The sequence below is a fragment of the Tamandua tetradactyla genome, chromosome 2 (genome assembly GCF_023851605.1).
Source record: "Tamandua tetradactyla isolate mTamTet1 chromosome 2, mTamTet1.pri, whole genome shotgun sequence".
NCBI lineage: Eukaryota > Metazoa > Chordata > Mammalia > Pilosa > Myrmecophagidae > Tamandua > Tamandua tetradactyla.
The window spans coordinates 31,895,287-31,922,323 of NC_135328.1; the positions used below are offsets into that span (position 1 = coordinate 31,895,287).

Sequence of the window (27,037 nt, forward strand, 5' to 3'; positions counted from 1 at the left end):
TGCACTGCACTTCTTGGATCTGTAATTTTAGGTCTTTCATAAGAGTTGGGAAATTTTCAGTGATAATTTCTTCCATTAGTTTTTCTCCTCCTTTTCCCTTCTCTTCTCCTTCTGGGACACCCACAACATGTATATTTGTGCGGTTCATATTGTCCTTGAGTTCCCTGATACCCTGTTCAAATTTTTCCATTCTTTTCTGGATAGTTTCTGTTTCTTTTTGGAATTCAGATGTTCCATCCTCCAAGTCACTAATTCTATCTTCTGTCTCTTTAAATCTATCATTGTAGGTATCCATTGTTTTTTCCATCTTTTCTACTTTATCCTTCACTTCCATAAGCTCTGTGATTTGTTTTTTCAGCTTTTCTATTTCTTCTTTTTGTTCAGCCCATGTCTTCTTCATGTCCTCCCTCAATTTATCGATTTCGTTTTTGAAGAGGTTTTCCATTTCTGTTCGTATATTCAGCATTAGTTGTCTCAGCTCCTGTATCTCATTTGAACTATTGGTTTGTTCCTTTGACTGGGCCATATTTTCAATTTGCTGAGCGTGATCCATTATCTTCTGCTGGCATCTGGGCATTTAGTCAGATTTCCCTGGGTGTTGGACCCAACAGGTTGAAAGATTTTTCTGTGAAATCTCTGGGTTCTGTTTTTCTTATCCTGCCCAGTAGGTGGCACTCGTGGCACACGTTTGTCTACAGGCTCCACCAGTAAAAGTTGCTGCGGGTCCTTTAACTTTGGAAAACTCTTGCCGTGGGGGAGGTTCGGCAGCTGAAACGGCTTTGAAGGGTGCCAGCCGGCCCGGAGGTCCGAACACGGGGAGGGTCGCCGGCCGCTGCAGCCCGGGAGAGCGCCCGACTGAATTTCCTAGTCGGCCCGGGGCACCAAGCGTGGCAGGAGGGCGCCAGCTGCCGCAGCCCGGGAGAGTGTACTGTTCCCAGCCAGACCAGGGAGTCACGTGTTTGGAAGGGACCCCCCGGTCACTGTTCTCCGCGGTCTGGGGATTTCCGACCCAACTCTCTCAGTTGGTCCGGGGGGTCTCACGTGGTGGGGGCACCAGCCGCCATGGCCCAAGCTGACCGCCTACCCAATTCTGCCTGCTGGCCTGGGAAGGAGGAAGGGAGGGACTCCGGCTGCTTGCCGTCCGCCCGGGAAAGCCCGCACCCCTCGATGATCTCACCTGAGCTGGTTCTCCCAGACAGTCAGCCGTTCCAGGATGGGGTACGCCATCCCTTTGATCTCCGTCGTGGCTCCGGGAGTTGCTCTGTATTGTCCCCACTCCCCCAGTAGCTGTTGTGGAGGAGGAAAGGTGAAGGTGGCAAGGCTGTCGAGGCCGGTGGCAGAGGAGCTGGTGAAGGCGGAAGAGGGCATGGTGGTGGTTGGAGAGCCACCGGAGTAGGAGGAGAAAGGGAAGGATAAGATGGCGGATGGAGTGCCGCCGGAGCAGAAGGGGGAAGAGGGAGAGCGACAGAGATTTTCTTGAGTGCCTATCAGGAAGGACCACACAAGTTGAATTCAAAGTACAGGAACCTCCCTTTCTTTTCTTTTCTAGGCCTCAGGAACTTCTTCCATGGCTCCCCAAAGCTATGCTTTCTTGACCAGTCCAGAAAATGTAGCCCTTCGATTCTTCTCCATAGCTCCAATGAAGCATACTGTCTTTAAGTCTCCTCTGCCACCTTTGTCCAGGGTGAGTTGAAACAACGGCCACCCTCAGAGGTGAACCCCCAGTGATGCAAAGTAGCTAATCAAATGCTGTGATCAGCAATTGGCCTGTGCCTACCTTGGACCTTGGATGAATAGACTTTTATTTCCCTTTCTGGGACCAGGAAGGTATGCCTGTGACTAGACCCCACTGCTGCCTGCCATGAGAGTGGAGGCTAAGCAATGGTGGCCACCACATGGAGAAAGCAATTTATAATTTACTGATATTTTCTGTAATTTACCAGCTTCTTTCTCCCACTCTTTGCTGGATGCTGGAGAGTGTTTGCCTGAACTCCAGAGTTATAGGTGATTCAGACTTTTCCTTCTTGTTCAATCATTTTCTGGTGGAGGGACTGATTCCTTGAGCTTCCTACTCCTGACCTCCTCACAATCCTTCCCTCTGTTGTCTTTTTTGCTAGTAAACAGCACTTCTACCAATGTCTGAGGAGGAGAACCCTGCTTTGCCTCAGGGAACTGTAATAGCCTCTCCTGAGATAGTTGGCTTATAAGACACTACTGATTCTTCTTCTCAGGGACCACATTTCTCAAAATTGCAGTTATATATATATCATAAAATTTGCCATTTTAACCATCTTTAAGCATACAATTCCATGGCATTAATTACATTTACAATGTTGTGCTACTATCGTCACCATCTATTACCAAAAGTTTTTCATCACCCCAATCAAAAACTCTATACCCATTGTGATAGTTAGATTCAGTTGTCAACTTGGCCAGGTGAAGGCACCTTGTTCTGTTGCTGTGGACATGAGCCAATGGTACGTAAATCTCATCTGTTGCTGATTACATCTGCAGTTGGCTAAGAGGCATGCCTGCTGCAATGAATGATGTTTGACTTAACTGGCTGGTGCTTAAATGAGAGAGCTCAATGTAGCACAGCCCAAGCAGCTCAGCATACCTCATCTCAGCACTGGCAGCTCAGCCCAGGCCTTTGGAGGTACAGAAAGAAGTCACCCTGGGGAAAGTTGGTGGAACCCAGGGGCCTGGAGAGAAGGCCAGCAGAGACCATCCTGTGCCTTCCCACATAAGAAAGAACCTCAGTGGAAAGTTAGCTGCCGTTCCTCTGAAGAACTAACAAAATAAATCCCCTTTTATTAAAAGCCAATCCATCTCCGGTGTGTTGCATTCCAGCAGCTAGCAAACTAGAACACCATTTAAGCTGTAATCTCCTCATTCTCTCTTCCTGCCACCCTCTGGTAACCTCTACTCTACTTTCTGTCTCAATGAGTTTGCTTATTCCAATTATTTCACAGACAGATTCATACAATATTTGTTCTTACATGTCTGACTTATTTCAGTTAGAATAATGTTTTTAAGGTTCCTTTATATTTTCTTGTATATCAGCATTTCATTCCTTTTTATGGCTGAATAATATTCTAATATATATATATATAATATCCACATTTTATTTATCAATTGATTTGCTGATGGACACTGGCGTTGTTCCTACTTGTTTTAATTTCCTGGCTGCCAATACAAATACCATGCAATGGGTTGGCTTAAACAACAGGAATTTATTGTTGTTTTGGTTATGTCAGCTTATGGTTCTGAGCTTAGGAGAAGTCCAAAATCAAGACATCATCAAGGTGGTGCTTTCTCCCAAGAGACTGTGGTGTTCTGGGGCTGGCTGCTGGGGATTCTTGGTCCTTGGCTTTTCTATCACATGGCAATGCACATGGCAGTCTCTCCTGTCTGCTCCCTTCTGTTCTGGGTTCCGTTGGCATTCAGCTTCTGACTTCTCCTTCTGGCTTTCTCTTTCTCTGTGATCTTCCCTTTAAGGCCTTCAGTAATAGGATTTAGACTCATCCTGATTCAGCTGACCTATGTCCTAACTGAAGACACAACAGAAGGTCCTATTTACAAGAGTTCTGTTTTAGTTTCCTTAGTTGATCAAGCAAGTATCATGCAATGGATAAGCTTGAACGATGAGAGTTTATTAACTCACTGTTTTGAGGCTAAAAGAAAGTCCAAATCAAGGCATCAGTAAGGCTGTGCTTTCTTCCTGAAGACTGGAGTCCTGGGACTGGTTGCTGGTGATCCTTGGTCCTTAGCTTATCACATGGCAGGGAACTTACAGCTTCTTTGGGGCTCTCCCTTCTCTTCCAGGTTCTATTGATGTCCAGCATCTGGCTGCTCCCTCTGTGGCTTTCTCTATCACTGTTTTGAATTTTCTTCTCTTATAAAGGACTCCAGTAATATGATTAAGACCCATCCTGATTGAGGTGGGCCACACCTTAACTGAAGTAACCTCAATAAAAGGTTCTACTTACAATGGGTTAATACCTACAGGAATGGATTAAGTGTAAAAACATATTTTTCTGTGGTACATAGGTCCAGGCCACCACATCATCCTTTGACTATTGTAAATAATGCTGTTGTGAACAGTGGTATAAAGTATTGGTATGAGTCTCTGCTTTAAATTCCCGTTAGTGTACACCTAGGAGTGGAACTGCTGGATCATACGGTAATTTTAGTTTTTGAGGAAACACCAAACTGTTTTCCACAGAGGCCTCACATTTTACATTCCCACCAGCAATGCATGAGTGTACCAATTCTTCTGCATCCTTACCCACATGGCTAATATTTTTAAAATTTTTCCTATTTAAAAATATTAGCCATCCTTATAAATATGAAATAGTATCTCATTGTGGTTTTGATTTGCATTTCCCTGTCCCTACATTGAGCATCTTTTCATATGCTTGTAGGCCATTTATATAATTTTTTTTTGGATAAAATATCTATTCAGATCCTTTACAATTTTAAAATTGAATTGTTTCTCTTTTGTTGTTGAGTTGTAAGAGTTCTTTGTATATCCTGGATACTAGGCCCTTATCATATATATGATCTCATATATATGAAAATATTTTATCCCATTCCTTGTTTTTCTTTTTTTGGCTTTTAAAAGGGGGATTTAATAAGTTGCTAGTTTACAGTTCTAAGACCAAGAAAACGTCCCAATTAAAACTAGGCTATACAAATGTCCAATCTAAGGCATCCAAGGAAAGATACCTTGGTTCAAGAAGGTCGATGAAGTTCAGGGTTTCTCTCTCAAGTGAGAAGGCACATGGCGAGCACAGTCACAGTTTGTCTCTTAGCTGGAAGGGCACATGGTGAACACAGCATCATCTGCTAGCTTTCTCTCCTGGCTTCCAGTTTCATGAAGCTCCCTGGGAGGCATTTTCCTTCTTCATCTCCAAAGGTCGCTGGCTGATGGACTCTCTGCTTCGTGGTGCTGCAGTGTTCTCTGCTCTCTCCAAATCTCCTTTCTCCAAAATGTTTCCTCTTTTATAGGACCCCAGAAACTTATCAAGACCCACCCAAATGGGTGGAGACATGTCATCACCTAATCCAGTTTAACAACCACTCTTGATTTAATCACATCTCCAGGGAGATGATCTGATTACAGTTTCAAACATACAGTATTGAATAGGGATTATTCTGCCTTTATGAAATGGGATTTAGATTAAAACATGGCTTTTCTAGTGGACATACATCCTTTTAAACTAGCACAGTTACACAACAGTAGTAAATAAGCAAGTATTACTCAATTGCGCACAGTGAACTAAGTACAAACTTCCCATTCAGTTACCCAAGGCCTTATATCTCTGACCACAACCTGAGTTCTAGCCTGAGAGCCCAGAGTTCTCCTTCCAGAGATTGCAAACTTTAATGCTTACAGGGTTAAGGAGGGAACTTAAATGAGTGAGTTGGGCCTGGAATTTATAAGCTTTGCTGAGAAGGGCAGCCTCTGCCTAGCTCCAGCCTCTTTTTACCATGTAGAAATGAGATTCCAAGCTTCCAGAGCTTTCTATTTTGTGAAAAACATCTGGAAATTTAGATTTTTCTGTGAATTCTCCATATTTTAAAATTTGGCAACTCATTAAAAAATTATCTTAATGCTATCTTTGTAGGATAAACAAAATATGTTAGCATAGGAGCTGCCAGTTTTTATCTCCCCCAGACTTTAGACTATGTTTCCTGAACATGGCCCGTTCATTCGTAATTTTTACGCTTTTGCTCAGTGTTCCTTTTTCCTAGGAAACACTGATCTCTACCTCTATGTGTTGCATTTTATATTCAGAAATTATCCTAAATCATTCAACAGAAAACAAACAGACGCTGTTCCAATTCGTGAGAAAAGAGCAGTAAATAAAATGCATCTGGAGCTTATATCGGAGTAATCATCTCGGGGGAATAAAATTACGGATGATTTATATATTTTTTTATCATTTACAAATCTTTTGCTTCTATTTTTAATCTAGAACAAGTTTTTTTTCTGTTAAAAAAGAAATGCAGAAGAATAAACAGAGATATAGTGAACATTTAACATGACTATTTTTCTAGAGTTTGTCATCAGACACCACTATTTTCATGTTTAAAATTCTTTGTTCTTATGGAATAAAAATAAGTAATAGGGGGAACAAATGTTAAAATAAATTTAGTTTGAAATGCCAGTGATAAATGAAAGCGAGGGGTAAGGGGTATGGTATGTATAATCTTTTTTTTCTGTTATCGTTTTATTTCTTTTTCTGTTGTCTTTTTGTTTCATTTTCTAAATCGATGCAAATGTTCTAAGAAATGATGAATATGCAACTTTATGATGATATTAAGAATTACTGATTATATATGTAGAATGGAATGATATGTTAATGTTTTTGTTTGTTGTTAATTTTTTAAATTAATAAATAAAAAAAGAATTAAAAAAATTATTTGTTCTCCTTTCTGTAAGGAGTCACAGTGAAAATTCTCCCCTGTAGATTAATCCCCTGTGATTAGCGACATCTGAAATCCATGTTTAATCTCTGGTTAGCTGGCTGCTTGAAATCTGCTCTGCATGTTTCTAATTCAGAGGTCAGATAGAGATGTGGGAAAAATTTATACAAGGAATTGGGGCTTCACCTATGACTTTTTCCTTTCCTGGATTTTTCCTCTCACTTTCCAACTGCTCCAAACTTTGTCATCTGATTTTCAGCCAATTTATTTATTTATTTTTTATTAATTTTTAAATTAAAAAATATTACAAGAAATGCACACATTCTTAATATATGATCATTCCATTCTACATGTAGAATAAGTAATTCACAATATCATCACATAGTTGCATATTCATCATCATGATAATTTCTTAGAACATTTGCATCAATTCAGAAAAAGAAATAAAAAGACAACAGAAAAATAAAATATAAACAGGAAAAAAATTAAACATACCATACTCCTTACCCCTCCCTTTCATTCATCACTAGCATTTCAAACTAAATGTATTTTAACATTTGTTCCCCCTCTTATTTATTTTTATTCCATATGTTCTACTCATCTGTTGACAAGGTAGATAAAAGGAGCACCAGACACAAGGTTTTCACAATCACACAGTCACATTGTGAAAGCTATATCATTATACAATCATCATCAAGAAACATGGCTACTGGAACACAGCTCTACATTTTCAGGCAGTTCCCTCCAGTCTCTCCATTATATCTTGGATAACAAGGTGATATCTACTTAATGCATAAGATAACCTCCAGGATAACCTCTCGACTCTATTTGGAATCTCTCAGCCATTGACACTTTGTCTCATTTCACTCTTCCCCCTTTTAGTCGAGAAGGTTTTCTCAATCCCTTGATGCTGAGTCTCAACTCTAGGATTTCTGTCCCACATTGCCAGGAAGGTCCACACCCCTGGGAGTCATGTCCCACGTAGACAGGGGGAGGGTGGTGAGTTTGTTTGTTGTGTTGACTGGAGAGAGAGGCCATATCTGAGCAACAAAAGAGGTACTCTTGGAGTAACTCTTAGGCCTAATTTTAAGTAGGCGTGACCTATCCTTTGTGGGATTAAGTTTCATATGAACAACCCCCAAGACTGGGAGCTCAGCCTATAGCTTTGGTTGTCCACACTGCTTGTGAGAATATCAAGAATTCAACTTTGGGAGGCTGAATTTTCCCCCATTCTCACCATTCCCCGAAGGAGACTTTGCAAATACTTTTCCACTCACTGATCAAATCACTCTGGGATTCATCGGGGCATCACTCTGGACAAACCAACAAAACTTTATCTCCTACCCAAGGTTCCATGTACTTATGTTGTTCAACCAACTATCTACATAAGTTATATTAGGAAATGCACAGGTCAAAATATAAATTTTGTAAATAAACATTTTTTGCTTTAGTTTCACACATAAGTAGAAATTTTAAAATATTAATTACCATCTATTTTCAGCACCCTGCAGTATTGACATTCCTTTGTTCTTCCTCATGCAAAAACATTTTTTACATTTGTACATTTAGTCACTATCATTATACACCCTAGGCATTCCTAGATTATACCATCTCAATCTTTATTGTCTATCTTTCTTTGTGATTTCATTTATGCCCTCAGCCCTCCTCCGTCTATCATTCTCGCATTCAGCTTCATTCAGTATTTTATCATAATTGTATTACAGTTAGGTAGTATTGTGCTGTCCATTTATGAGTTTTTATATTCAGTCCTGTTGCACAATCTGTATCCCTTCAGCTCCAATTACCCAATATCTTACCCCATTTCTATCTCTTGATGGTCTCTGTTTCCAAGGAAATATTCCAAGTTTATTCACTAATGTCAGTTCATATCAGTGAGACCATACAGTATTTGTCCTTTTATTTTTGGCTAATCTCACTCAGCATAATGTTCTTAAGGTCCATCCATGTTGCTACATATTTCATAACTTTATTCTATCTTACAGCTGCATAATATTCCATCGTATGTATATGCCACAGTTTGTTTAGCCACCCGTCCGTTGATGGACATTTTGGCTGTTTCCATCTCTAGGTAATTGTAAATAAAGCTGCTATAAACATTGGTGTGCAAATGTCCGATTGTGTCCTTGCCCTCATGTCCTTTGAGTAGAGACAGCATATAGATGGGTCCTGTTTTTAATCCATTCTGCCAGTCCATGTCTTTTGATTGGGAAGTTTAATCCATTAACATTTAGTGTTATTACTGCATGGGTAGTACTTTCTGCTATCATTTTGCCTTTTGGATATTATATGTCATATCTAATTTTCCTTCTTTTTACCTTTACTCATAGTCTTCCTTTTTACACTCTTCTCCACAACTCTCTCTTCTGTCTTTTCATATCTGTCTCTAGGGCTCCCTTTAGTATTTCTTGCAGAGCTGGTCTCTTAGTCACAAATTCTCTCAGTGATTTTTTGTCTGAAAATGTCTTAATTTCTCCCTCATTTTTGAATGACAATTTTGCTGGATATAGAATTCTTGGTTGGCAGTTTTTCTCTTTTAGTAATTTAAATTTATCATCCCACTGTCTCCTTGCCTCCATGGTTTCTGCTGAGAAATTTACGCATAGTCTTACTGGGCTTCCCTTGTATGTGATGGATTGCTTCCCTCTTGCTGCTTTCAAGATTCTCTCTTTCTCTTTGACCTATGACATTCTGATTAGTAAATGTCTTGGAGTATGTCTATTTGGATCTATTCTCTTTGGGGTATGCTGCACTTCTTGGATCTGTAATTTTAAGTCTTTCATAAGAGTTGGGAAATTTTCAGTGATAATTTCCTCCATTAGTTTTTCTCCTCCTTTTCCCTTCTCTTCTCCTTCTGGGACACCCACAACATGTATATTCGTACACTTCATATTGTCATTCAATTCCCTAAGTCTCTGCTCATATTTTTCCATTTTCCCCCTATATTTTCTTTTTCTTGTCAGATTTCAGATGTTCCGTCCTCCAGTTCACTAATCCTGTCTTCTGCCTCTCGAAATCTACCATTGTAGGTTTCCATTATTTTTTTTCATCTCTTCTACCATGCCTTTCATTCCCATAAGTTCTGTGATTTGTTTTTTCAGACTTTCGATTTCTTCCTTTTGTTCATTCCTTGCCTTCTTTATATCCTCCCTCAGTTCATTGATTTGGTTTTTGATGAGGTTTTCCATGTCTGTTCATATATTCTGAATTAATTGTTTCAGCTCCTGTATCTCATTTGAGTTGTTGGTTTGTTCCTTTGACTGGGCCATATCTTCAATTTTCCTAATGTGATTTGTTATTTTTTGCTGACATCTAGGCATTTAATTACCTTACTTAGTTTATTCTGGAGATTGCTTTCATTTCTTTTACCTAGGATTTTCTTGCTGGATGAACTTGTTGTCTATCTGTTGGTTAACATTCAGTTCAGGTTTTTCTGGACCTCTAGCTTAGGTTTTGTTTAACAGAGGAGAATTTTTCAGTTCTTGTTTTCTTATTTCTTGCCCTGCTTGTATTGTGCCTTCCCCCACCCCTTAGGAGGGTCTACTTAGGTATTATAGACCCTAGCGGGATTTTCCTGGACCAAACTGGCCTTCTTTCAGGAGGAAAGAGTCACCTGCATCTGTTTTCCCTGAGGGTGAGACCCAGCAGGTTGAAAGACTTTCCTGTGAAGTCTCTGGGCTCTGTTTTTTTTATCCTGCCCAGTATGTGGTGCTTGTTTGCCTGCAGGTCCTACCAGCATAAGATAATGTGGTACTTTAAACTTTGGCAGACTCTCCTTGCTGGAGACATGGTGGAGACAGAGGAGAGGTTGTAGGCTGGTTTTAATGGCTTCAAATTACCAAGCCCTGGGGTCTGAATTCCTTGAGGGAGGGATTCCACCTGAGTTGGGCTTCACCCCTCCCCTGGGGAAGGCACAGGCTCCAGAAAGCCCTCAAACGAGCTTGTTTATGCCTATGCCCGGGGCAGTTGCAGCCTGAGAAGCCCTGCCACTGTATCCAAAGGCAGTCAAGCCTTTGTAGAGACACAGCCGCAAAAACCTGTTTCCTTTTTTTATCTTTTTCCATCAGCCCTGCCCCCTTGGTGTCGGGGCAAAAATGAGCAACCTCTGCTTTGACCAGGCTCACCTGAGCTGGGATCCTATTTTTAGTAGTCAGAATTTGTTAATTAATTCCACAACTGGCGTTTGGTTGTGCTCAGCCCCTGCTCCTGGTAAAGTTTCTTTTCCCCTCTGGGAAGCAGCCTGTGGGGGAGGGGCACCAGCCACTGCAGCTTGGGGAACTCATGGTACTGGGGGGGCTCGCAGCTATTCAAGCTGGTCCAGACTGGAGTAAACTGTGTGTCCAGTCACTGACGTGGTCCCAGGAGCTGTTCTGTACTGTTTCTGGTTATTTATTAGTTGTTCTGGAGGATGAACTAAAACATGCACATTGCTAAGCTGCCCAGAACCTTGTTTTTCTTTTTACTTTCTTGATAGTATCCTTTGATGCATGAAAATTTTAAATTTTAATGAAGTCCAACTTATCTATATTTTTTCTTTTGTTGTTTGTGCTTTTGATATCATATCTAAGAATACAATACAAAATCCTAGATCATAAAGATTTACCCCTATATTTTTTTCTCATAGTTTTATAGGTTTAACTCTCACACTTACATCTTCAATCAATTTTGAGTTAATTTTTGTATATGGTGTGAGGTAAGGGTATAACTCCAGTCTTTTGCGAAGGGATATTCAGTTGTTCCAGCACCGTTCAGTTGTCCTCACACCATTTGTTGAAGAGACTATTCTTTCCCCAATTGAATGGTCTTGACATTCTGGTTGAAAATCAATTGACCATAGATACATGAGTTTATTTCTGTACTTTGTCTCCTCCATATGTCTGTTTGTAGTTTTAAGTACATTTCTGTACTTTTAAGTTTACTCTATATGTCTGTCTACATGTTCACACTGCTTTGACAACTGTAGCTTTATAGTATGTTTTGAAATTGGGAAGTGTGAATCCTTTCACTTGTATTTCTTTTTCAAGATTGTTTTGGCTATTCAGAATCCCTTTCAATCCATGTGAATTTTAGGATTTGCTTTTTTATTTCAGAAAAAAAGTGATCATTGAGATTTTGATAGATAATACTTTGAATCTGTAGGTTACTTTGGGAAGTAATATCATATTAAGTCTTCCAAACCATAAACATGGGATGTGTTTCCATTTATTCAGGTTATGTTTAATTTTTTTTAGCAATGTTTTGTAGTGTAAACATCTTACAAATTCTTATTTAAATTTATTACTCCTTTTTAAATAATATTATAAATGGATTATATTCTCAATTTCATCTTCAGATTGATAATTACAAGTGCATAGAAGTCAAAAGGATTTTTAAAGCATTGATATTGTTTCCTGGGACATTGCTGAACTCTTCTATTAGTTCTATTTTTGTGTGTGTGTGTGTGTATTTCTTTGGATTTTGTATGTACAAAATCATGGCATCTGCAAATACAGTTTTATTTCTTCCTTTCCAATATGGGTGCTTTTTTTTCTTTTCCTTGCCTAACTGCCCTGGGTAGAACCTCGAGGACAATATGGTATATAAGTGGTGAAGATGCAATCCTTACCTTGCCCCCCCCTTTACTTTTAAATAAGTACCTAATCTTATCAATCTTCTATAGAATGGAGTCCCCTCAAACTCTGAGGTTCACGGCCAAATATGTATTGTCCAGATTTCAATATATTGCTTATTGCTAGAATCTTAGCTACCTCATTCTATGTCCTTGACCTACTACTTGCAGTCATCTTTTCTAAATGCTGGTGTGCTCTTACTAACTGCACTTGGATTTTTCACCTCAATTCCTAATGCATCTGGTCGTTTCCACTTATGAATGTGCTAACCAATCATCTAATAAAAGGACAGAAGAGGGTAGTGGATGTTTGACCTGAGAAAAAGACATAAATGATCTTTTTGGAGATTGTAAAATAAATTATCTTCTCACAATTTATTCAAGAATTTGGATGGATTTTTCAATTCATAGATTAGTCCTGCTTCCAAAGCCAAGGAGAATGAGAACTAGAACCTGATGGCTTTACTACCACTGTTGCTTCTTGACTCTAAAGGGTGTAATTATTGACTGTATTTTCAGAGTTTCAATGAGGATGTTTGTGCGATACTGCTGGAAGCTTTTTCTAGTTCATGTTTTTCCCTGACCACACCAAAATTACTTTCATTGCTTAGCCATTGCTCTTCAAAGCATAAATGTATAAAGACAGTGGGACTTAAAGCACTTCCTGCATAACCCATATTCTGTTCATAATCAGCCTTTTTTCATGGATTTTTAGGTCTTTGTGTAGAATCCCATGCATTATACTATACCACAGGGCTTAGTTACTCTTTTTTTGCCATTGGACTAACAGCAAATCTCAGGAAGAAAAGTTTGCATGATTGGTCTCTTTTCCCTAAATCCCCTGGGTTTCTTTTTTTCTTTTTTTTTTTTTTACTTTTAACAATTTTATTCATACACTATACAATCCATCCTAAGTGTACAGTCAATGACTCTTGGTATACTCACATAGTTATGCATTCACTGGTATAGTCAATATGATAATATTTGCATTTCTTCCGAAGAAAAAAAATGTTCTACCCCTTATCTCCTCCTATTATTGACATTTAGCATTGGTATAGTCTTTGTTACAATTAATGGAAAAAATATTACAATGTTACTGTTAACTATAGATCTTAGTTTACATTAATTGTATTTTTTTTCCTGGGTTCCTTATGCATATAGTTATTCACCTTGCCTAGAACTCTTTATTCCAATGGAAAATATCTTAGAGAAGCCTTATCAAGTGAAAAGTCCTATCATCCTTTCTTCCCAGAATTATGAGTACTTGTTCTGCACTTACCCAATTCAGATGACCTCTTAAATCACCTGTGGGAGGTACAAATTGAAGTGACAGTGTCTCACTATTTTCCCATTGTTCATATTTAGCTGTGTTGCTTGTCACGGTATACTAATTCGAAAGTTGAAATACTTTACCAGTGTCTCTCTTAGGATCTTAAACTTGAATAGATACAGAGAAAAAGATAGATGAGACCACTATATAACAGTACTGTAGGAAGAAAATCATGCTGCTGAGGTGCTTAAACTACCCTAGCTCCCACTGTCAGGCTCAGTTGTTTAACCCTCAAATTGTATAAGCTACTACAGAATTATTCCGATAAATCACTTCCTCACTCCCCATTCCCACCCCTGCTAAAGTTAGCCAAATTAGGTTACTGCTGCAATAATCAAAGTTTAAGGTGGAGAAATTGGTATGGGGGAATGCATCATAGTCAGCAGTCTATCAAGGAAAATATACGATACTCTGAGTTGGTTTTATCAAGCTGTGATGGGATAAAACCAGTGAGACTTATCTGGCTTCCATGACACCTACCTCTCAAATCATTCTTTCTTCTCTCTTCATTGGACACTTTGTTTATTTCCAAATGGCTTTTAAATCTGTTGCCAGATTTTTGCTTTTGGTCCTCTCTTCATTTACTCTATGCAACATCTCTGGGTATAGTAGGATGGTTAGTAGCCCCCCAAAGATATGTCTTAATTCCTGGAACCTGTAAATGTTACCTTATTTTGCAAAAAATTCTTTGAGGATTTGAATAAGCAAGGATTTTGAGATGGGCAAATTATCCTAGATTATCCATGTGGCCCCTGAATGCCATCACATGTATTGTTATATGCGATAAGAGGTAGGCAGAGGGAGATTTCACGCACACGCATGCACGTGCACGCGCGCGCACACACACACAAAATGAGTGATGTGAAGACAGAACAGAGAGAGATTTGAACATACTGGCCTTGCGGTTGGAGTGATGCAGCCACAAGCCGGTGAATGCTGATAGCTACCAGAAACTAAGAGGCAAGAGATGGATACTCTCCTAGAGCCTCCAGAGGTAGTGTGGCCTGCAGATATCTTTATTTCAGTCCAGCGACACTGATTTCAGACTCTGATCTCTAGAACTGTAAAAGAATACATTTCTTTTGAGAAATTTTAATTACCAAATTTGTGGTAATCTGTTACAGTAGCCACAGGAAACTAATACACTGGGCAATCTATCTGTGCACCTTCACAATCTATATGTTGGTTCATCCATATTCTTGTGAAAAGCAGTTTACCCATTTTTAATTGCTGAATATTATTCCATTGTATGAATATAATAGAATTTGCCCACTCTGTCAGTGAGCATTTGGGTTCTTTCTGTTTTGGGTGTATGATGGGTACACTTGCTATAAACATTCTTTTCTAAGTATTTTTGTGCACACATTTTCATTTCTCTTTGGTAAACATTTAGGAATTGAACTGCTTAATCATGTGTTAAGCATTTATTTACTTTTATAAAGAACTATCAGTTTTTCAAAGTAGTTTCCATTTTACAGTTTCAAAAGCAGCTTGTGAGAATTCCACTAAGCAGTGTGAGAGCTCCAGTTCCTCCACATCATCACCAATTTTTGGTAGTCAGTCTTATTTACTGTGAATCTTCAAATTGGTATGAAGTGATGTAAGATGTAACCAATGGGGGAAACCGGGTAAGGGTACATGGGACTTCTCAGTACTTTCTTTACAACTTTCTGTGAATCTATAATTATTTTCAAAATAATGTTAAAAAATATATATTTGAAACAGTACAAAATGGTGGATGCCCAGTTGATGTTGAATACTTTTTCATATGATTATTGGCCATTCATATATCTTCTTTATTAACTATCCAAGTTAAAAAAAAACTATATGTTAAAGCCTTCTAAATCTCTTATCTCCAGCTCCGATATCTGATGTGTTCATTCCACAACTCCCTCATCAACATCCTCATTTGGATGTCCCATAACAATTTTGAGTATGTTGAGTTTGAGCTGTCTATCTTCCCGCAACAATTAGTTTTTTTATAGAAAAAAAGGGAAAAAATAAAAATCAGTAGTTCAACAAGATATAAATTTATTTATTTCTCACATTAGCAGTCCAGAGATAGGTATGTGATCCAGGATGAAAAGGCAATTCTGTTCTTTTTTTTTCGCATGGGCAGGCACCAGAAATCGAACCCCGGGTCTCTGGTTTGGCAGGCAAGAACTCATGGTGGCCCGCCCAACCCTATTCTTTAAAATTACTCAGGGAACCAGGTTTCTTTCTTTTTTGTTTCCTCTATCACATTCTAAGTTGACCAGCAGAATCAGCAAATTCTCCCTCTCACCCCATAACTATTAAATCACAAACTCTAGGTGTGGAGGCCCAGCAACGTACTTCAAGTAATTCTGATGCATGTAAAACATGAGAACCACTGGCCTGAGATACTGTCTTTATTTGCATGGTCAAGATCAATTTAGGTCCATATCCATGTTCCAGCCCCCAGGAAGGAGGAAAGAGAGAAGGTGGCTGCAAACAATATCCTTTTAAGTAAGTGATGCTGAAGTTGCCTAACTTGTTACTGCTTACATCCCATTGTCAAGAACTTAATTCCATAATCACACTTCACTGCAAGAGAAATTGAGAAACACAGTTAAAAGGTATTACTATAGATAAAGGTGTGAGTGGATTTTGGGGGAAAGTAGTGGTGTCACAGAACTCCTGCTCCCATATTCCCAAACTTGATTATGGTACCACCATCCTCCTAGGAATTAAATGAGAAATCTAGAAGTCATCACTAATTTCAACTCTCACTCTGCTACATTGAGTCATTAGTTAAATCTGTATTCTTTCTCTTGAATATCCCTTAAGTTATACTCACCTTTTCATTCCCACTATTACTGTGTTAGTTTAGGTTACTTTTTCTTACATATTACATTAATACAGGCTTCTAAATGGCTTCTCTGCCTCTCTCTCTTTCTCTCTCCTTCTAAGCTACTTTTCCCACGGCAGCCAGAAGTGTTCTTTCTAAAATGCAGATCAAATTATGCTCACAAGTGCTCTCCTCCTCACCCTCTCTAGTATTAATCTAATGCTAGATTAAACAAGGTAACAGGTAGAAAAAAATCATGGAATAACTCCAAATCATATTAAATTAACACTAGTTGGGGGGTGTTATACAGGAATTATCTATTTTCTGCATTTTTTGGTAAACCTACAACTGCTCTAATAACAAAAAAATGAACACTAGTCAAAGTATTGAATATAATGAATTTAATTTGAACGTTTTAGTAAACCTAACTCTAATATTTGGGAATATACTTACATTCTAGCAAAGTCATCCAAAAATATAAAAATAGCAACAGTACAGGAAGGTTCACAAAATGTCAATATCACGCGGACAAGTGGGTAAGGTTATTATTTGTTAAAATCATCTTTTCTTGTTCCTTAGTTGAGCTCTTTTTCTCTAATAAGCCAAAATAGAGAAAAACACAAGACACAAGAAAGGGGAATCTAACAGACTGAAGTTATCAGGGCTTTCAAAAAAAAATGAGAAAGCATTTTCATTGATGTAGACAAAACACCACCTCTTTACGGAGCGCTCACTATATCTGAGGACATGTACACCCTCCAGCAGACACTCCTAAGGGTGAATACAGAGAATATTAACACCCTTTCTAAAACAACTGAAATTTAAACGTCTAAAGAATACACTGGCTAGTCCTCCCACAAAGGGCAGAGACCTTGTCCTTTTTGTCCTTCTGTATCTCAAGTGACTAAGAGGTACTCCTATTTGGAGAATAGGAATCCCTAAGGACCATATCGTGGATCACGAATCAAATGCTTACAGGATGTTACGTAAATGAGTATACAGAGCCATTTAGGGACTGTACGAAACTGAGGAGCAGATACCCCAACTTCAGGCTAATTTCTTTAACATATCATCATACAGCAACCTCTTCAGCATCCCGTTCAACCCCTTCAAAACAAAAAGCAATTTCTTCATGGCTCCCTTCAAACGTGTCCCAGTTCAGCGCATTCGGGTAGTTGCGATACTTGCAGAAGCTTTAACGGATTCCAGAATATAACTTCATTCCAAAAATTTTCTTCACAGCTTTTACTGCCGAGATATGGGTCAAGAAGAGAAAAACCAGAATTTGCTATGAGATTAAACTTTTACAACTAGGAGATCTGTTTCCAAAGCGGCCCCTTCACCGCTAGGCTATCTATAAACGAGCCCAGGGCTAGGACCGCTTTAGCACAGATTTGGAGTGAGTCCCGACCCGAAATGCGACGCTGGCCGGCTTCTGGCAGAAAGTACATTTCTGCCGAGGGAAAGCGGTACTAAGCAAGGACTGCGAGGGAGCACGCGCGGCGAGGCAGGCTCCTACAGCCACGGCCGTGGAGGTGAAGAAGACCGAGAGTCAAAGTGCCCGAGGTCAGGGCCTGCTGAGGAGAACTCGCACAGCAACGCACAGGTCCTTAGCGCAGCCCTCAGGCCGCCACTGTGGCGGCCCGAGCCGACGAGGGAACACCGTGCAGCGACGAGGAAACCCTCTCCCGCAGGGAAAGGGTGCGCGCAGCGACTGACGCGCCAGTGCGCGAGGCGCGGGCGGGAGACCAATTGTCACCGTAGGGCGCCGCGCGAGGGGCGGGGCGGAATTACTTCTCAAGGCGCTTGCGCAGGGAGCCGCTTTTTCCGGGCTAGGGAGAGGTGGAAACAAGCAGCGAGCGCCCGGGAGGCCTACTGCGTGCGCAGGCGCACTCAGCGATCTCCCTCTTCTCCGAGCGCCCATCCCCCGCAAGCCTCGGGGCGGGGCCTCGGGGGGCGGGGTCCAGGGGTGGGGGCTAAATGTGGAGAAAAGGCCCACCTCTCACTGTTTGCTCGTCGTCTCCGTCGTTACCGCGGTTTCGGGTCTTCGAGAGCCATGCTACCCAACACCGGGTAAGGGGGTTGGAGGCACCTTGGGGAGACCGAGAGCCGGCCGGGCGGAGTGCGCCGTGCAGCTGTGGAGCTCGCGGGTGGCCCCGGCCGGGGCAGTGGGAGGGTAAAGGAAGTCGCTACGGCGCGGTGGCTCACCCTGGAACTCTGGTTCGCGCCGGATGCAGTATACCTTGAGTTTGCAGTGACACGTGAAAAGTACTCAGAGTTGCGTATTGCAGGGCAACAACCTTGTAAAAACCTCTTCCACAGAAAAAGGACCGAAAGTGGGTTACGCCATTGGCCCTACTGTGAATCCCCCCTTGGATTTAGCGTTAGCTGCGTGTCCAGTTGAATGCGTGCAAATTCTAAGTGAAAGGTCACGGGAAGATCTTTGCACCTTACTGTGCCTCGGTTTGTTCCGAATGCTCTATTCTGGAGTACTAACATAATGGGCTGTTTAGAAAGTGATTTTCAAATTAGTAACAAGTTAATCTAGTCTTTCAGTTTGGGTATTTTGAGCTGACATGTCCATTCTGTAGTTTGTTTGAAACCTACACTCACATGGCCAAAAGACTTAAATAGATCAAAAGAGTGTACTGTAAAAAGTGAGTCCCCCCATTTGTAACACCTAGATCCCTAGCGACTTAATATTTCTAAAGATATAATTTGCATTTATAAACATAATTTGTATGTCCCTCTTCCAACACACACCACCTTAGAGAGTAGCAAACATCACTCTGGACCTTGATATTTATACTTAATATGTCTGGAACAAAGCTTGTCAATATAGAGAGAGCTTCCTCCTCCTTTTTATTTTTTCCTGTTCTTTTTTTTTTTATTTTGGTAACATATACAGCATAAAATTTGCCGTTTTAACCATGTTGAAGCGCACAATTCAGTGACACCAATCATGTCCACAGTGCTGTGCCATCATCACTACCCTTTGCCCAATTTTTTCATCACCCCAAACAGAAACTACCCATTAAACACTAACTCCCCCACCCACTCCCAGGCCCTGGTAATCTCTTATTCTAAATGTTTTATGTAAGTGAAATCATACAATATTTGTTTTGACGTATTTCTCAACATGATGTCTGCAAGCTTCACCCACATTGTAGCAGGTGTCAGGACTTCATTCCTTTTAATGGCTGAATAGTATCCATTGTATGGATATATCACATTTTGTTTATCCATTCATCTGTTGATGGTTACTTTGGTTGCTTCCACTTTTTGGCTATTGTGAATAATGCTGCTGTGAACATTAGTATGCAAATTTCTGACCCCTGCTGTCAGTTCTTTTGGGTATATACCTAGGAGTGTAATTGCTTGGTCATATAACAGTTCTGTGTTTAACTTTTTGAGCAACCACCAAACTGTTCTCCTTCCTCCTCTTTTAAAAAAAAATTTTTTTTGTTTTATTTTTTTCACTTTTCTTTTCTTCCTCCTCTTTTTGATGGTTGCTTAGTATCCTATTATTGGATGTACCATAATTTATTAGGCCAGTGCCCTATTGCTGGGTACCAGATCATTTCCAGTTTTTTGTTATTCCCTCTCTTTCTTAAGGACTATCCTTATATTCATCTGTTTGCACATATGGGAGTTTATCTGTAGGATAATTCCTGGAAATAAAATTGCTGGATCAAAGAATATAATGCACGTTAATGTTTGATAGATATTGCCAGAAATTTCTCCAAAGAGGTTTCGTACCCAGAAGAATAAATGAGATGTCCCAACCTTAACATGCTGACAAACAGCGAGACATTTGATTAAATAATCACAGAATAAAATGGCACCTCACTTTAGTTAAAAAGTTGAATTTATTTCATCATGAGTGAGGATGAAGAGCTTTTTATATTTTTAAAACAGTTCTCAACCAGGTGCAATTTTTACACCCCCCCAGGGTGTTTAGCAATAATGAGACAATTTTGATTGTCACAGTGGAGGGGGAGTGCTACTGACATCTAGTGGGTAGAGTCCAGGGATGCTGATAAACACCCTGCAGTTACAAAGGACAGCCCACCAGAACAATGTCAGTAGAGCTGACGTTGAGAAGCCCTGGTTTTAAGCCATCTGTGTATCTTTTGCTTTGCCTGACTTAAACAATTAGATTTTTTATTGTTCTGAGAGCTCTGTGTATAAAAAAATTGGTTCTTTATTGTATGTTTTACAAATAATTTCCTCAGTCCCTCTTGATTTTGATTTTGCTATGTGCTTAGCAGAAATGTTTGTTTTTGTGAAGTCAGAATTTATCAATATTTAAAGTTTTTGCGTGTACAAGCATATAAGTCTGGCTTAAATGGGTAAGATTTTTAAATGGGTAAGATTTCTTTAGCATTTTTGTGATTTTATTCTTTTGCATTTAGGTTTTTCATCTGAGATATATTTTGGTACAGGAAGTGAGTTAGGAAGTCCACATCATTTTGGTTCAGGTGATTGTCTAGTTGTCCCAGTAGCATTGAGGGAATAGTTATCTCTTCCCTTCTCTATCATTTACTAAATTTTTTAATACCTAGGGATCTATTTTTGAACTTCCTGTCTTGTTACTTTGGTCTGTCTACATCAGTATCGGACTACTTTAATTACTTTAGTTTTATAAACTGTTTTACTATCTGGGAAGGCTAATTCCTTCCTCATTTTGATTTTTTTTTCACACATTCTCTGGGTATTCTTGAATGTATTTTTCCAAATGAACTTTAGAATAATGTGTATTTAAAAAAAATAGTTTTTCTTTTTCAAAATAGCAAAATTTCATCACATTTACCTCAATTTGAAGTCTAGAATTTAGTAAACAGAAATGCAGGTTAGCTCTACATTAGCACATGTTAGGCATTTACCAATTGTATGGTGAAATTCAGGACCTTTCTTTGAGGAGCTTTGATTCCAATGTTTTTGAGCTAGAATTGTACCTTAGTGAAAATTCAGCTTCAGGTTATGGAAGAAGCTGCTTTTGCATTTGTTTCTGCTGATGCCTGGGACTGAGAGTGAGGAGGAGAATGACCTCTATCCTACTAGGAACTAGTCCAGCTGTACCAAAGGTAAAGGGCTGGGACTTTTTGTTGTTGTTGTTGTTTAATATTTTTATTGTAAAAACTTAACATATAAGCTAATGTTCTTGACATAAAAATATTCCATACATGTTGTACAATCAGTGGCTCACAATATCATCACGTAGTTGTATATTCATCACCATTATGATTTTTTGAATGTTTGCATCACTCCAGCAAAAGAAAAAGAAAAAAGAAAAAATTCATATATACCATACCCTTCTCATGGACCACTAGTACTTCCATCTACCCAATTTATTTTACCCTTTGTCCCCCCATTATTTATTTTATATCTATATTTTTTACTCATCTGTCTATACCGTAGATATAAGGATCATCAGACACAAGGTTTTCACAATCACACAGTCACATTGTAAACGTTATATCTCTATATACAATTGTCTTCAAGAATCTAGGCTACTGGAACACAGCTCAACAGTTTCAGGTACTTCCCTCCAGCCACTCCAATAAACCATAAACTAAAAAGAGATATCTATATAATGCATAAGAATAACCTCCAGGATACCTCTCGACTCTGTTTGAAATCTCTTAGCCACTGAAACTTTATTTTGTCTCATTTTTCTTTTCCCCCTTTTGGTCAAGAACGCTTTTTAGATCTCTTCATGCCAGATCCTGGCTTATTCCAGGTTTCCTGTTCCATGTTGCCAGGGAGATTTACACACATTGGGAATTATGTCCCACATAGAGAGGAAGGCAGTGAGTTCACATGCTGAATTGGCTTAGAGAGAGAGGCCACATTGAGCAACAAAAGAGGTTCTCTGGGGGTGACTCTCAGGCCTAATTTTTAGTAGGCTTAGCCTGTCCTTGGCAGGAATAAGTTTCATAGGGGCAAACCCCAAGATTGAGGTGTCGGCCTATTGATTTGGTTGTCCCTACTGCTTGTGAGAATATCAGGAATTCTCCAAATGCAGAAGCTTAATTTTTCCCCTTTCTCCCCATTTCCCCAAGGGGACTTTGTTAAAACTTCTTTATTCACTGTTCACATCACTCTGGGATTTATCAGGGCATCACACTAACCTGGACAAACCTACAAAATCTCATGCCCTATTCAAGGCACCACGTACTTATGGTGTTCAATTAAACTGTCCATGTACATTAAATTAGGAAATGCACTAGTCAATACTTAATTTTGTACCAAATAAACATTTCTTGCTTTAGTCTCACCAGAAGTTGAAGTTTTAAAATATGAATGACCATCTGTCTTCAACACCTTGCAATATTGACATTCCTTTCTTTTTCATGCAAAAACATTTTTTAATTTATACATTTAGAAACTGTCATTGTACACTCTAGACATTCCTATATTATACCATTTTATATCATTATCATCTATCTTTCCCTCTAGTTTCATATGTGCCCCCAGCCCTCCTCCCTCTATCATTCTCACATTTATCTTCATTCAGTGTACTTACATTATTGTGCTATGATCAGGTAGTATTGTGCTATCCATTTCTGAATTTTTACAGTCAGTCCTGTTGTACAATCTTTATCCCTTCAGCGCCCATTACCCAACCTCTGCCCTATTTCTATCTGCTCATAACCTCTGTTCTTAACTGAAATCCTCCAGAGTTCATTCATTAATGTTAGTTCATATCAGTGAGACCATATAGTATTTGTCCTTTTGTTTCTGGCTAATCTCACTCAGCATAATATCCTTAAGGTCCATCCACATTGTTACATGCTTCATGACTTTATTCTGTTTTACAGCTGTGTAATATTCCATTGTGTATATATATATATGTATATGTATATGTATATACACCACAACTTGTTTAGCACTTGTCTGTTGATGGACATTTGGGCTGTTTCCATCTCTTGGCAATTGTAAATAATGCTGCTACAAACATTAGTGTGCAAATGTCCACTTGTGTCCTTGCTCTCATGTCCTCTGAATAGATACCTAGCAATGGTTTGTATCATTGATATTGCTGGATCATATGGAAATTCTATACTTAACTTCCTGAGGAACCACCAAACTGCCTTCCACGGCAGTTGTACCATTTTACATTCTCACCAACAGTGGATAAATGTGTCCCTTTACATCCTCTCCAGCACTTGTCGTTTTCTGTTTTATTGATAATGGCCAGTCTGGTGGGTGGAGATGTTATCTCATTGTGGTTTTGATTTGCTTTTCACTGGGGCTTTTTAAAGCGGTAGTTTGGAAATTCTTATCTAAATATTTAACTTAAAAAATCAGTTTAATACTCTGTGTATACTACGTTTTGTATAAAAAAGGAAAAAAAGGAAAAAAGAAAAATTATACACTCAAACAGTAAAGGAAAAGATCTAATTCAATTAATTTTTGACATTGTAATCTGACCATACATGTTCAGAGGGATTTGTTTGAAGATAAAAAGAACTGCGAAGAAATCATGAGCCTGACACGGTAAATTTATTGTTGCTAGTGTATAGGTATACTAATTCAAATACTATTGTGAACGCCTTATATTATGGAGCAAATAAATAAATAATACTGGTGTTGTTAGAAACCAGGATTCTCAATGTGAAAGAAGTTAGATAAAATATGGAATGTGGATGGAGAGGACAAGTCCTGTGGTGTTGGATCAGAATTGAAGAGTGCCAAAATATATTAACAAAAACTAGCAGAATTGAAATGAGAAATAGATACATCCAGCGTTTAGAGATTTCAGTACTCCTTTTTCAATAATTAATAGAGAAAGTACACAGAAAATCAGTAAGAATATACAAGACTTGAACAATACTGTCAATCAACCTTACTTAATAGTCTGTAGAACCCTCATTCAATAACAGCAGGATGCACCTTTTTTTTCAAGCACACTGGAACACTTGCCAGAATAGAGTGTATGCTAAGCCATAGAAGAAGTCTTAATGCATTTAAAAGGATTGAAACTATACATAGAATGTTCTTCAACCCCAATGAAATTAAAGTAGAAATCATTAAGAAAGAAATCTGAGAATCTCCAAATACGTGGAAATTAAACAACACATTTCTAAATGTAACTCATGAACCAAAGAAGCATTCACAAAGGAAATTAGAAAATGTCTTGAATTGAATGAAAACAAAATATATGTATATCAAAATTTGTGGGATGCAGCTAAAGCAGTGCTTAAAGGAAAACTTTGCAGCTTCAAATATTTATATTAGAAGAGAATGTCATTCTAAAAATCAAAGATCTAAGGTAGAAAAGGAAGAACAGGCTAAATCAAAAGTAAGTTGAAAGAAGAAAATAAAGATCAAAGATGACATCAGTGAAATAGGAAATAGCCAAAAATTAAAGAAGTTCAGTAAAGCTAATATTTTGGTTTTAGGGAAAAAAATCAGTAAACTTGACTGATCTCTACTGGTGCTGCCCAGTGTTACTGGCTAGTTACATGTGACTAATCAAATTTAAATTAATTAAAATTAAACAAAATTCCAAATTGAGTCCTGTATTCTTGCTAACTACATTTCAATGGTTTGATAGCCAAATGTGGCTAGTGGTTCTGTATATTGTACAATGAAGATATGGAGCATCATTTCCATCCTCTTAGAAAGTTCAGTTGGATAAATCTGCTCTAAATAGATAAATGTTCTAGTTTGCTAGCTGCTGGAATGCAATATACCAGATACAGAACAGCTTTTTAAAAAGGAGAATTTAATAAGTTGGTAGTTTACAGTTCTAAGCCCGAGAAAATGTCCCAATTAAAGCAAGTCTATAGAAATGTCCAATCTGAGGCATCCAGGGAGAGATACCTTGGTTCAAGAAGGCCGATGAAGTTCAGGGTTTCTTTCTCAAGTGAGGAGGCACATGACGAACACGGTCAGAGTTTCTCTCTCATCTGAAAAGGCACATGGTGAACACGGTCAGGGTTCCTCTTTCATCTGGAAGGACACATGGCAAGCATGGCATCATCTGCTAGTTTCTTCTCCTGGCTTCCTGTTTCATGAAGCTCCCCAGGAGACATGTTCCTTCTTCATCTCCAAAGGTCACTGGCTGGTGGACTCTGTTTCTCATGGCTATGTCATTCTGCTCTGCTCTCTCTGAATCTTTCTCTTTCTCCAAATGTTTTCTCTTTTGTAGGATTCCAGTAAACTAATCAAGACCCACTCAGATGGGTGGAGACACGCCTCTACCTAATCCAGTTTAACAGCCACTCGATTAAATCACATCTCTAGGGAGATGATCTAATTACAGTTTCAAACATACAATACTGAATAGGGATTAGAAGAAACAGCTGCCTTTACAAAATGGGATTAGGATTAAAATGTGGCTTTTCTAGGGTACATATATCATTTCAAACCAGCATAATAAATCAAGAAAATAAGAGAGAAGGTACAAGTTACATTATCAGGAATGAAAGAGTGAACATTACAATAAATCCTGCAAACATCAAAAAGGATAATAAAGGACCATTATAATTAACTTTATGCCAACAAATTTGACAAATTAAATGAAATTGACGAATTCCCTGGAAGTCATACATTATAAAAAAAATTGACTCAAAAAGAAATGAGACATTTGAATTGACTTAAGTAAAGAAAATGAATTAGTAATTAAAAACCTTTCCACAAAGAAAATTCCAGGCCTAGGTAACTGGTAAATTTTCAAACATTTAAGGAAGAAATAATGCCAATCCTACACAAACGAAGAGAAAAGTAAATGAAGAAACATGATTCAACCATTTTATGATGCCAGTATTACCCTCCATACCAAAGCCAGACAGAAATATCACAATAAAAGAAAATCACAGACCAATAATCCTCATTAACATAGATGCAGAAATCCTTAAAGTGTTAACAAATAAAATCCAGCAACGTATAAAAAGTATTATACACCATATCCGAGGGATTATACACCATATCCTAGGAATATAAGGTTGGATTAACATCTGAAAATCAATTTATGTTTTATACAATATTAATAAAACAAAGGAAAAAATCTTATCTCAATAGATACAGAAAAACATTTAAACACTCAAATCATGATAAAAATTTTCACACTAGCAGCAGAAGGAAATTTCCTCAGCCTGTTAAAGCGTGTCTACGAAAATCCTACAGTAATATGATATTTAGTGTACTTGTTAGAATATGAGATTTTGTCCTGTGTGCAAACTAATCAATTTGCCTGTTGTTGTTTTCTGGATGTTGGCAGCAGACATGAGACTCCTGGATCAGAGACAAAGGACTTTGTTACTAGCAGTACAACAGGCAGCATGAGCATTATGCTTGCTTTGATTCCCCCCCCCCCCCCAAATCCAACAAGATGCAACATTGAAAGGCCCAGGTAGAAAATTACATAATGGATTTGCATTGCAGGGACCTTGAACTTGGGAACTCTCCCGGTTTTATGACCAGTTAGCTCTTTGTCCTGGAGGGAGAAATCACCTCATCCAGCAGCACTGCAGATACAACTCTAAGAAATGACCCAGGTGAAGCATGGTCAGCCCCTTGTACTGTCTGCATACCCAGCAAGAACTTGCAGTATTTGGAGTATTGTCTAAGGCAAGGGTGACTAATTTCAATTCAGCCCATTGTGTTTCCTGGCCCTTGTTGCAGTTGGTCTTCTAGAGTTGTCTTTGAGCTAGATGGCTGTTGACGTCCAGTGGACACCACCAGCTTTCAACTTAGTGAAACCATTGTGAACCAGGCCCAGGCATTTAGGGGAACCTCTGTGAATTGAGAATCCTATTGAGCCAATAGCTTTGTCTCAGGTGGGGTTATGGGTGATGAGGTTTTCATTGCTAGTCTGGTTGCCCCTATT

At 38.9% G+C, this 27,037-nt stretch overlaps 1 protein-coding gene across 1 annotated transcript in view; it reads left to right on the plus strand.

Annotated features, from left to right (window-relative positions):
* The first annotated feature begins 17,942 nt into the window (after nt 1–17,942).
* HSDL2 (hydroxysteroid dehydrogenase like 2) overlaps nt 17,943–27,037 on the plus strand; it is a 90,558-nt gene continuing 81,463 nt past the window's right edge. Inside the window, exon 1 of the mRNA XM_077142100.1 lies at nt 17,943–18,270. Coding sequence (XP_076998215.1) covers nt 18,254–18,270 — 17 coding nt within the window. The 5' untranslated portion in view covers nt 17,943–18,253. The remainder of the gene's footprint in view (nt 18,271–27,037) is intronic.